Source organism: Ostrea edulis, chromosome 8, assembly GCF_947568905.1.
Source record: "Ostrea edulis chromosome 8, xbOstEdul1.1, whole genome shotgun sequence".
Lineage (NCBI taxonomy): Eukaryota > Metazoa > Mollusca > Bivalvia > Ostreida > Ostreidae > Ostrea > Ostrea edulis.
The window spans coordinates 49,295,157-49,308,719 of record NC_079171.1 but is presented as its reverse complement, the minus strand read 5'-3'; the positions used below and the strand labels follow the sequence as shown (position 1 = coordinate 49,308,719).

At 37.0% G+C, this 13,563-nt stretch overlaps 1 protein-coding gene across 4 annotated transcripts in view; it reads right to left on the bottom strand.

Annotated features, from left to right (window-relative positions):
• Positions 1 to 13,563, bottom strand: part of LOC130049161 (transient receptor potential cation channel subfamily M member-like 2) — an 81,425-nt gene that overhangs the window by 58,501 nt on the left and 9,361 nt on the right. For 3 of the 4 annotated variants that reach the window (XM_056146385.1, XM_056146386.1, XM_056146384.1), the window contains exons 3-4: positions 5,445 to 5,607; positions 405 to 589 (exon numbers count right to left, since the gene is read on the bottom strand). In XM_056146385.1, the coding sequence (XP_056002360.1) occupies positions 405 to 589; positions 5,445 to 5,607 (348 nt within the window). Of the gene's footprint in view, positions 1 to 404; positions 590 to 5,429; positions 5,608 to 13,563 lie in introns of those variants that run through there. The other variant, XM_056146387.1, reaches the window with a different exon arrangement.

The window sequence follows — 13,563 nt, the reverse complement described above, 5'->3', positions numbered from 1 at the left end:
CATGTGTGTGTGTGTCTGTGTGTGTGTGTGTGTGTATGTGTGAAACTTTAATCCCCTATTGTGGCGTTACCCAACCAAGATGACCATGATTGAATATGGTAGGGCCTACTGGTTATTGACAAAATATCTAAATGACCTTACCCTATTTCTACATTTCCGTAATAAACTCCCATTTGAAGTCTCTCATTTGAATTAAATGCATTCCCTTTATAAAGCTATGCAAATTCGGATTCAAATTAGCCTAGCGGTTCTGGAGAAGTTGAAAATGTGAATAGTTTGAAGGAAGACAGACGACAGAGAAAAGACGACCAGGAAAGCTCACTTTAGTTTTCAATTCAGGTGAGCTAAATACTAATTCAAGTGCTTGTCTGCATTAACTTTACAGTTCTACATCCATATATTACCGTATCCCCAGCAATCCTAATGAGTTTCACATGTCGCTCAACATGCCTGATTGACGTCTTGGCAATATTTGCATCATCACCCTTCTTGACTTTGCCACCAAATTCCATGTCCCCATAGTTTCTATAAGCGTCCCGTATTACATCGGACACGCCATCGGGATGACCTCGGTACAATATCCACGATTCTGTAATGTATATGTATATATATATATATATATGTATATATATATATATATATATATATATAGTGGACGATTCTGTAATGTATATATATATATATATATATATATATATATATATATATATAGTGGGATAATACATCTCCGATAGAATCTTCTAGAGTGCTCGACGTGGCCTCACGGAGCTACATAAATTGATGATCAGATGGAGTTCAATCACGTAACATTTATTTCTCTATAGGCTTTTTCGTAAGGGGGTGGTTTCCCCTCACTCGTCGGGGGGCAAATGACATCTAACGAAAAACATCCGCATGGCTGAGTATATGTTACACAGAAACATATTGGATAGTTGCTAAGCATTATTACACACAGGACTGAGTAAATAGAAATTTATGGGAATGACGGCAAGTGCTGACAAGTTCTGAACGCTTATTCAATGAAGATTTTTCGGGATGACATATTATAAAGAATTTCTCTAGAATACAAAGGTTGCACTTTTTTGAAATGTTTGAGTATGATGATGTTTTTCCTAAAATTTCCCACTTGATTTTGTAGTCAATATTTTTGTCTTTCAATGTCCATATGAATTTGCTGAGCTCGGTGGTATTCTTTTTCGTGGGATTACGGAATGAATGGGTTTAGTTGACGTATCTTAATTTGAACTCGGTGTCTGCTAGTCCCACGTAGATCTATTCTTGTCCATTATCGGCTCTGACTCTAGCTAAATACACAATTCCGTGGGCGCGACATTCACCGTTGAGCGGGCATTGATCTTTGTTTCGGCAATTACACCTGTTACATGTATCTCCAGTCTGGCACACTTGTTTGATTGAAGCGTTATGCGAGTCAATTACATTTTGCATGAATGGTATACAACTGTATTATATTTTGATAGTATTTCTGTTGATAATCGGGCGTAGAACATGGCCTATAGGGAAACGCTCATCTATATTTTTGAGAAACTGTTTACCTAAGTTTGTTTTTACGTTACTATCATATGGATGGTTAAACCATGTGATTTTTTTCGGGAACGATTTCTTCCGCTGTTCTGTTTGGTTTTGGCCGATTCGTCGTATGTTAGCTTTTATTTATAGCCGCTTTCACCAAGTGTTTTTTGGTATATGCCGCGGCTGAGTTAAGGCTTTCCTCGTAAATACCAAATGTACTTTACCGCACTGGCACATTACATGACGTTACAATGACAAATACGTCATGATGGAGGTAATCACGTACATATCTACATTCCTTTTGCGGTTGGAAATGTCAAAATATTATTTCGTTATTTACCACCGCTGTCAAACAATTAACCGCAATCGTGTAAAAATGTCTGTCAAATGGGTTATATCAATTCTCTTTGATATTGAAATAGTTTCAATTTCTTCTTTATATAACATACATGCTAAAGTAATATCCATATTATATTGTGATCTTGATATCTTGATATACAAATTTCATCATTGGCACGACACCCCGAGGTTTTTGAGTGAAAGGTGTTTGATTTATGTGACATGTGAACTTCAGTGGAAGAGGAAAGTTAGGGGAGTAAGTTGTGGCTTCAACAGAAAGCATGTTTTTCAGACAAGATTCAACTTCGTATATGCAAAAATCGCCACATCTTGCATATTCAATGCAAAAATTAGACATGTTACAAGTCACGATAAACTTGCTCTCATCACTTTTCAAATTAAGAAATTAATATGTTTTGAAGTAATATTAACTTCAATTTGCATTGATATCTGGATATCGTGCCAATGGAACGATTTATACATACACGGTACGATTTTATCTTGATATTTGATCACGTGATATACAGCTGATGTAGAGACTGTCGGTCTGGTGAAAAATGTATGGGAGGTCAATATGCACTTAATTATATATACATATCTTTTTTGTATATAAGGAGTGTGTGTACAGAATTTGTCAAAAATTTATCACCGCAGCAGGGTTAAGGTGTCCCGAGTAAAGCTAAAACAAACATCATAAAATGTACCTTAGTGCACGTCATACTATATGACGTCACAATATAAATGTACGTCACGACGTACAGGTCCCTAGTTGTATCGCGGAGAACAAGTCATGATATTTTCTCGCTATTTATTGCCGTTATCTAGTGTTCAAGCTGTATGTGTTTTAATCTGTTTGTCAGATGACCCCCCCCCCCCCCCATTTCTTCGATAATATATATCTGATATATTTATATATAATATGTGCACGAAAGACTGTAAAGTAATCTCTACATCACTTTGTGACCTTGATATCGCCCTCGATGTGTATATTTATTTGGAATAAAGAAAACCAACACATGTACATATCGACTGGTATCAGGTGAAATATGACGAAATTTTATTTCAACCTAGGCATATTCAGAAAGGTAACTAGTTGCAGATTTAGGATTTCAATACGGAAGGTACAATATTTTGCCTCGTTTAGATACGATTTGGATGTGAATGTGGAAAATGCCCAACATTTGAGTCGATATTATGGAAATTGCTATATTTGATAGGATATTGTACCGACCCGTATCACTCTTTAAATTTACCATATCAATGTCGACATATCAAGCACAAGCTGTAAATGATTTGAGTGCATCTTTCACCTGTAACGAGGTGATAAACAACTAAAAGTCTAGCGGATAAAATAGCTCTACGTCACTTGTAATAGATGGTACAGGGATTTCAACAGTCCCGATTGAAGTCAGCATTTCGCAAATTCTATGGTCGTTATAACGATCTAGTTCGTCAATACAACCTCGCATTGGGTCAAATGGTGTCTGACGTGTTTCATACCGATTGTTAAGCCGTTCTTGGCACACTGATTTTGACTGCGGATAACTCCGTTTACCTGATCAGGATTTGGGCTCACGGCGGGTGTGACCGGTCAACAGGGGATGGTTACTCCTCCTAGGCACCTGATCCCACCTCTGGTGTGTCCAGGGGTCCGTGTTTGCCCAACTATCTATTTTGTATTGCTTGTAGGAGTTATGAGATTGATCACTGTTTGTTATCTTCACCTTGCATAGGCAAGCAAAGGATTTCCCCACGTGATACGATGTTTGTTAATGTATTGACAAACGATTTTTACTAAAAATATGCGACGCTTAAAAGAATTTTACTTTTATATGAATATGCTGTTATTACTTGTTATTTTACTCGGGACACCTTAACCCCACTGTGTGTTTATAATTCTTTTTTTCCTCTGACAAATTTCTATGGCCGTACTTAACACAACTGCGCGGCGACTTTGACGAATTCCTCTTTGTCCGATGAAATAGATGACAATCGGTGATTGATGCCTGATGGTACATGTATAGCTTTAAGTATGGAAGGCGGATGGTTGCTGCCGGAGTGTACGTAACGCGGAATGTTGCCGGGTTTCAAATACGGGGAATGTTTACTTGTATGTAAGTTCAACGTTACATCCAAATAGTTGACCACCTTCTTGTTTGCATCTATAGTGATACGGAGACCATGATCCTCAAATATATTGCACAGACGTTGTTTTATCTTGAAATGGCGTGTTTCACTGCGCTTGTTGACAGTAAGGTCCACATTTATTACGTGAGTATTTTGATATTTGCTTATGAATTTCTTGTGCATACATGGTATGTCTTGGCTAAGAATAATGGGAACTTGCTCACCTATATATGTAAAGACATATTAATCTTTAATTTTAAAAATGTAGAACACTTTTATCAAATGACAATGTGTTTGAAAACGCTTAGAGCCCCGATGTCAGAAATTCCTTTTCCAAGACATCAATATGTCAAATTTATAATCCTTTTTGAATAGTATGTACCATATTGTGTACCAGTTATCCATTTTGAATCCCCTATTACAATGGGATATTGTTGCACTCTGTTGTGGATGAGTGGGTGTCAAACAGAAGTAATTTATATTGCATAAGTCTCTCATAAATATGCTTCATGATTCCTTTCTCACAAATTGGCATTCCAATGTATCTTTATGTATTATTAATTCTAACATATATACCAGGCCTAAACATTGCTATATCAAATACAGATGTCACTTTCCTCTAATAACCCTCAGCGGGGCCCTTGCTGACCGGGTCAGTTTTCTAGTTTAATTTGTGTAATAGTCGGATTTGGGTGATGAAACGATGTATGGGAATCTTACTGAACACATTCACTTATGCAGAGATGAACATTTACCCCACTCCCGCATGTAAACAAGTTATTTCGAATATTATAACGTATGATATATCTCTAACGGGACATAACTTGGACGTATCTCGAAAACGGCGTATTTTCGTAGAGCTTGTGAAATGTCTTTTTTAAATGAAACAGGACGACAATATACTGGTGATAAGAGATCGCCGAAGCTTGTCAAACGTTGTATATTTTTAAGAATTACGTACTTCTCAGTACCTCCCGGATTGATACTAGATTGTTAATAGAAATAATTTCATTACTGAAAGCTCGCTCACGAATGACACTTTTCATTCGTACACAACGTCTTAAGATTTTGCACGAACATCGAGGATTTACACGATTTGGGTATACATTTTTTATTCAATGATGATCATAAGGATTTTCTCAGAAGTATGTGATGATCACACATTTTGTGAAATTAAACTGGGAGATGATACAATGTATATCGACACGGTCATGAGCCTAGATCCCGTGAATTCTAATTTCGACTTCACCATGTGTTGAATTTGTCAGGTGGAGTTCACAGTTTTAAAAAAAAATGCAAATTATGGTTTCGCCCACTGGTGTATCTCCAGTTATTGTACACTTTTTATAAAAGGAAAAACACCACAGCTATGATAGAAATTGACTTAAAGAAACAACACGTATTGACCTAGTGATGATACTTTTATTACACACCATTGTCCTACGTACCCCCTCCGCTTTTAGCTGCCTCAATCAGTGCTGTCTGGAATACTGTTTTGGCCCAGGGTCTGGGGACAAAGCTGTCTGAATCACCAATGACGGAGAACACCATCGTCGGAGTACTGTTAACATTTTCCTTAATTCTATCCCAGCAGCTTTCCACATCCGACATCTGCATATGTAATGATAATTAGCATTAAATCGTTCAAAACCTCTCAGGTTAAAAAAAAATGCATGCTTCCCTTTATTGTATAGGTTCTTCTGCATTATATTTTATTATGAACAAAAAACTATATACATCATTATATTTAACTTACATTATGAGATAAATGAGTCATTACCTATCCTGTGAATAATACAAAGCAAAATGAGGTTCCATGTGTTTATATTACAAACTCCTTCGACTTTCCATATATATGTAGCAATAATCCAGTATCACCTGGATATTGTGTTTATGTATTTTCAAAAAATCGATGTGCAAGAGTGTGTACTACGTATGATGAGTTTTTAAATCCAGGCAAGCTACTAACAAATAGGTTGGTGTTCAAGGGGCATTTCGTAACTTTTATCACAAACGTCTTTATAATGACCTAGTTTGATAATACAACATGTCGTTGGGTCAAATGTTGTGTGACGTGTCTTTTACCAATTGTTAGACCGTTCTTTGCACGCTGGTTTCGACTAGGGACTACTCCGATCACCTGCTTTAGATAAAGGGCTCGTCGCGGATGTGACCAGTGTACAGGGGATGCTTACTCGTACTAGACAACTTGTCATGCCTCTGATATACCAGGAGTCCGTTTTCTTTTGTCAAACCCAATACTGGTATTGTATTCCTTATAGGGATTATGAAGTTGATAACTGTTCGTTATTTTCACCTTTTCATACAGTGTTGTTTACTTGTTTACTGCATAACAAAGTACTCATATGGTTCAAATGCTTATGAAAATAGAATAACTATATTGTATCCAGTAGTACATCTAAAATGATAAATGATTTTTTAAAAACCTAAACGTTAAAATAATGAGCTATCGATTTTTCAAAGAAGTTGGAAACAACAGCAGTTGTTGATGTTCGCTTTATAACCCATGTATTGCCTATAAATAAGTCGTAAATACAATCAGTTCCCCTTGTATGATGTATCAACAGCTCGTATTTAAAACAAAGTCATATTGCTTACAAATACAACACGAGTTACCGAACCTTACTAAGGATTGACGTTCGTGAAATCCAATGATTGATTGATTAAAGACTGTGTAACGTCCCTCTCGAGAATATTTCACTCATATGGAGACCTCACTATTGCCGGTGAAGGGCCGCACAATTTAGACCTTTGCTTGGATCCTATGGCCTTTGAGCAGGGAGGGATATTTACCGTGCCACACCTGCTGTGACACAGGACATCGGTTTTTGTGGTTTCATCCGAAGGACCGTCCCATTTAATAGCCTCTTACGACAATCAAAGAGTAATGAGGACCTATTCTAACCCGTATCCCCACGGGAGAAATACACTGGTATAATGATTGACTTATATAAAATTTCATTTCACTTAATTGGATAGGTTCAGAACAGTTAGCCAATATTAAGGATGTACGTTCGTGGTAATTTTACTGCGAGTGAATCTCTATACTTTTTAAAGTCGCAAATATGGGGATGTGTGTATTTTACTTCGTATACAAACATTAGAACATTAATATATGTTTTTGTTTGTAAGTAATATTAACAAAGAAAAATTAATTAAAACGTGGCAATTTTTTTTTTAATTCCCCCCCCCCCCCCGCATTTTACGACATTCATGATGACGTTACGATCGAGTCCGAAGACGCACACTGTACGATGTCGCATTTAGTCTATTCTAAAGCAGTCAAGAAACATACACGGGCGATTCGTTAGAGGTAAAGCGGCAGTTGTGGATCAGGCTGCATCCGATATTCTCACAAATGAGTGGCAGAAAAAGACAATTACAGACAAGCAGGCACAACCACACACATGGTGACACAGTACGTGTACTGTACAGTGTCATACGAGAGGGGATAACGGAATAATGTTAGCGATGTAGGACCCGAACAAGAGTTGCTGATATAGTGTTGAATAAATTTGTAAGTTTTTAAATATACAAGATAGTTTTTTATGAAAATAAAATCTAAAAACTAATTGATACTATATAGATTTGTACCTGAATTGATCTGCGATCTTCCAGATCCCGCCTTGTCGGTCGTGAGCGAATCTCGCTTCTAACGTTCAATATATCATTACAGAAGCATCATGTTTATCAAAATGTGTAATCTATATCATTGTTTTAAAAATCGCCAACGTATACAGCGAACTGAATTCATTCAAAACAATTCAAAGGAAAAGGGGGTCCTCCCATCTAGAGAACTATGGTGCGCCGTTAGTGTACAAATTAGTTAAAACAAAAGATTATTTCATTGACTATATATACATGTACATGTATAGATATGTTTATATCGGGCTACTACATCGATAATTTGTTTCTGATTAGTTCTGGAAAATTAAATTATTTATCAAAATTTTATTTTAATAATTCCTTCAAAGTGTATTTGTAAAAAAGTTTAATCATGTTAAAATTTGTTTATAAGGTATCAAAAATGCACATTTAAAAAGATCCCGATTATAATTTCAGCATATATTTCATAAACAGTGATTTATGCACAAACAAATTCATATATACCATTTTGCATAAGAAATTATTTTAGGGTAACAATTTGTTGAGCAAGGCCTTAACCTAATCCCTGGCTAGACAAAAATTGGAGTTCGTTGAGGTTGGTGTATTAGCAGTCTCGTGGTAAAGCTAATTGTATAATTATTCAGTTATATTGTTTAGAATTTACAGTATTCATGGAAATTGAGTTTCAATGTTTGCTTTTTAGCTACCTCCATTTGATAACTAAAGTGAGAGGGATGAGTTGTGCTATCATCATATGAAGAACCATACCAGGAAGTGCAAATTTCTTCCTCATGGTCACATGGAAGTTGACTGTTAAAACTGGTTTCTGGATAATAGGATTTAACTCGTCAAAGTTAAATCGGTTTATCTAAGCTAAACATCAATATTAATCATTAATCTACATCACCGGGGTAATTTCCCACTGCCAGTTATTCTCTTTCCGGGTATTAGTGAGGTCATAAATTACGTCATGACCACCGTGCAAGATTCCCCAGCAGTTCGCACTTGCAAATTCAGGAGGTAAGACGGATTTTTTTTTCTTTAAGCCTCAGAGCGAAAAAAATAGAAGTTGTAGTTAAGACCAAGACTACATGTACATGTATACGATATATATATATAGGCTCCTGGCTTTAATTTTGCTAACTTTTGCCTGTTTTGATTTTGGATTCATGTAGTATGGTTAATTTTGACCCCCCCCCCCCCCCATGTCATACTCTCTGCATATTTGCCTTTCACAGTTTGATTAAATTTACTTTACATATTGTTGGAGAAATAAAATGCCAAGAAGAAAGGGAGGAGAGCAACTTCCGACCAGGGGCAGAAAGAGGCGGATCCCTGCTGTAAGTGAGACCGATTGTTATTGATGGTCAGGGTCATTTTACGGGTGTTAACGACACCCCTTTGCTACGACTTACTGATGAACAGATGCAGCAGATCACAGATGCTATCTCTGCAGGCATGACGGCCAGTGTAACGAAGGCTTCCATCCCAGTCCGGGCCACGGACGCAAGTTTAAATTGCGAGGCTACCCCTTCAGATAATGCAGACTTGGCCTTTATTTTTAATGAAAATGGGGGTAATAGTCACTCGCCTCGGCAAGCGCCAAGTTATTATATTGAGCTGGGTTACAATGTGCCCAATAAAATCAAAGTTCAAATTGCTAATGGCCAATATGTCAATCTAGCCAAATTGATGCATAATTATTCGGACCCCAATGATCAAACAATACGTATCACTTCAGGATGGTAACCTAGCAGTGGATAAAGACGCTAAGCTCAAATATATCACAGATATCCAAGTCTGGACATATTTATTCCTTGTTTACTCATCTATCTTTGCCTTTGTGCATCCAGAATGCACCACTTCTATATTTAAGTATATGCACATAATTCACTTGGGGGCTAGCAGGTCACCTGGTTTGGGCTGGCGTGACTATGATATTCAGTTTCGTTTAAAGAAAGAGCAAAACCCCAGTATGTCATTTGCTAGCGTCGATCAGGAACTGTGGTTGCTGTATATGCAAGCCCCTCCAGTAACCCCCCTTCCCAGTGACTGAAGATGAGATGACAGGTGGAAGTCAAAATCCATGGAATATTCATTTTAAGGTTAGGGGGGGGGGGGGGGGAGTTACATACGATTTCCAGATCTAAGAATTCAAACCCCATATCTTTGAAAGGATCAAGTTAAGTAAGTATTTGGGCAATTGATTTCCCCAGTGAACACTACAATCATTTTCCTGTTGGATCCCATAGTATCCGAAACCCCCAATGTTGGTGACCATGGCTGCTCTTGCGTTTTTTGAATTGATGGGAGAAATATTGATGATGGGGTTTATTATGGTGCAATTTTAATTGGTCCTTAGTGGGCAACAGTTTATTCTGGCCAATTTTTAATCGTTTCATAAATAGACAACTACATATCAGTGCTTATTCAACGGGGAAAATACTTATATTTTTGGTGATTGGCTCTTGCGTGGATTTTAGTGTGGTGTTCATTGATTGATGATTAAATATTGCCCAAATATGTCTAGGTATGCCCATTTAAGCAAAATTATTGCCGACTCCCTTTTTGTGCATGTATATAGATATATCACATTAAATTGTTATGTCCCCCTTCAAAGAAGAGGGGCATATTGGTTTGCACCTGTCGGTCGGTCGGTAGACCACATGTTGTCCGCTCAATATTTTGAGAACTATTCACTTGATGATAATGATATTTCATATGTTGGTTGGTTATGAGTAGAAGAGGGCCCCTATTGTTTTCATGTCAATTGGTCAAGGGTCAATCTACTCTGGACATATGAATATAATGTCCGCTCAATATCTTGAGAACCCTTTGCTTGACAGACATCAAACTTGGTACACTGGTACATCTTCAAGAGAAAATGACCCCTATTTATTTTGAGGTCACGTGTATAAATGTCAAGGGTCAAACTGGACATTGGAATATACTGTCTGCTCAATATCTTGAGAACCCTTTTCTTGACAGACATCAAACTTGGAACACTGGTACTTCTTCAGGAGAAGATGACCCATATTGGTTTTGAGATCAAAAGTCAATAGTCGAACTGGACATAGTAATATATTGTCTCTTATATTTTAAGAATTATTTTCTTGATTGACACCAAACTCAGTACACTGGTACAGCATAAGAAGTAGATGATCTTATTGATTTTTAAGTCTCATGGTCAATTCACTCTTGACATAGGAAAATATTGTCTGCTCAATATTTTGAATTGATGATACTACTATCAATTAAATATTGTGTGTCTATAACCGTTTTCAATTTTGCACCATGGGGGGCATATGTGTTTTACAAACATCTCTTGTTATTTAGTGTTCACTGATTGATGACGTGATCACATGTTAAGGAATGCCCATTTCTGGGCCCCTTTTTAGCTCTTCTGAGCCGAAGGCTCAAAGAGCTAATGCTATGGCCATTTGTGCGGTGTGCGTAAAGTTTTTGGAAAAAGGGCTATAGCTCAAGAACCCCTTGGCCAATTTTTTTTCAAATTTGTTACAGGGTATAATTGGCCCAAGGGCTTTCATACATACTAAATAGAGGGATGTGACCCTTTAACAAGGGGAGATAATCAGGAAAATACAAACAAAAGTAGTGGTTGCTAAAAAATCTCCTTCCCAAGAACCACTGGGCAGATTATCACCAAACTTACACATAAGGATGAGGATATGTTGTAGATTAAAAATTGTTCAAGGCATTACCCTGGGGCAAAGGGCGTGGTCTCAAGGTCACTTCAAAGTTGACCTAAATTTATATTTCCTTAAATCTTTGATATTTTAGTCATTATAAAGACTAGGATCATCAAATTTTGACAGTTGATGCATCTTAGGACATTGTGTCAAGTTGTCTCAAAAGTAGGTCACGGTGACCTACTTTTTGAATTTTGCACGTATTTATTTTAAAATTAATTTTGATGCATATCTTGGACACTTTGAAGCCTATGATCATCAAAACTTGTCAGTTGGTGGATCATGGGACCTTGAAATGCGACAACTGAAAAATAGGTCACCGTGACCTACTTTCTGAATTTTTGGCTTATCATTTATAGATATATTTTAAGTTGTTATTTCAAATACCGAGAGGTTTAGAATCAACAAATCTTGTCAGTTGATGCATCTTGAGGCCTTGAAACATATTTATCAAAAAGTAGGTCACAGTGACCTACTTTTTGAATTTTGCAGATATTCAAATTTCACATTTTCAATTTCAGATGCATATTTTGGGCACTGTAGAACCTAGGATCATCAAACTTTGTCAGTTGATGCGTCTTCAGTCTTCGGTTTGTGTCGACCAAAAAGTAGGTCGCCGTGACCTACTTTTGGTATTTGACAGCTAAATTAATATATTTCAGACACTATTTGACCTACAATCATCAAACTTTGTCAGTTGATGCATCTTGAGTCTTCGGAGTGCATCGACCAAAAAGTAGGTCACTGTGACCTACTTTTGGCATTTGACAGTTATATTTATATATTTCCAGTCACTAATTGACCTACAATCATCAAACTTTGACAGTTAATGCATCTTGAGTCTACGGAGTGTGTCAACCAAAAAGTAGGTCGCCTTGACCTACTTTTGGAATTTGATGGCTATATTTATATATTTCAGATACTATTTGACCTACAGTCATCAAACTTTGTCAGTTGTTGGGTCTTGCATGTTCGAAGGGTTTCGACCAAAATGTAGGTCAACTTGACCTACTTTTGGAATTGGACGGCTATATTTATATATTTCAGATACTATTTGACCTACAGTCATCAATCTTTGTCAGTTGTTGGGTCTTGCATGTTTGAAGGGTGTTGACGAAAAAGTAGGTCACCTTGACCTACTTTTGGAATTGGACGGCTATATTTATATATTTCAGATACTATTTGACCTACAGTCATCAAACTATGTCAGTTGATCGGTCTTGCATGTTCTGAGTTCGCTGACCAAAAAGTAGGTCACCATGACCTACGATTGGAATTTGACAGCTATATTTCAATATTCAGATACTAATTGGCTTAAAATCATCAAACTTTGTTGATATTTCTTGGGTTCTCAAAATGTGTAAACCAAAAAGTAGGTGACATTGACCTACTTTTTTTGAATTCTTAGGATTTAACTAAAGTTTTAGAATACTAAAAGGTCAAGAATAGAAATGGTGGGGTTGTACAATGTATCAGAAGAGCGATTCTAGGCCCTTGGGCCTCCTGTTGTATATATATTGAATTGCTATTTCAGTGTTTACTGATTGATGACGTGAGGGATCTCCGTGGCCGAGTGGTTAGATCATTGCGCCCAAAATCACAAGGCCTCTCACCTCTGTCGGCGCGGGTTCGAATCCTTCTTGCGCCGGTAAGTGAGAAAGTTTCCCAGTTTACTTTCGGAAGGTCGGTGGTCTCTTCCCAGTACATTGTATCTGGGTTCTCTCTTCCACCAATAAAAACTGGGCGCCACCATATAACTGAAAACTTGTTGAGTGTGGCGGAAAACATAATTCAATCAATCAATCGATGACGTGATCACATTTTGTTAAGGGATGCCCATTTCTGGACCCCTTTTGTATATATATTGAATTGTTATCTCAGTGTTCACTGATTGACGACGTGATCACATTTTGTTAAGGGACACCTATATAAGTAAAATTGTTGCTGGCTCCCTTTTTGTATATTCATTGTATATATATATATATATATATATATATATATATATATATATATTGTATATTAAATTGTTATTTTAATGTTCACTGATGACGTGATCACATTTTGTTAAGGGATGCCTATTTATGGTCCCCTTTTTGTATATATACTGAATTGTTATTTAAGTGTTCACTGATTGACGACGTGATCATATTTTGTTAAGGGACGCCCATTTAAGCAACTTTGTTGCTGGCTCCCTTTGTATGCCCCCGAGATCAAAGATCGGGGTGGGGGT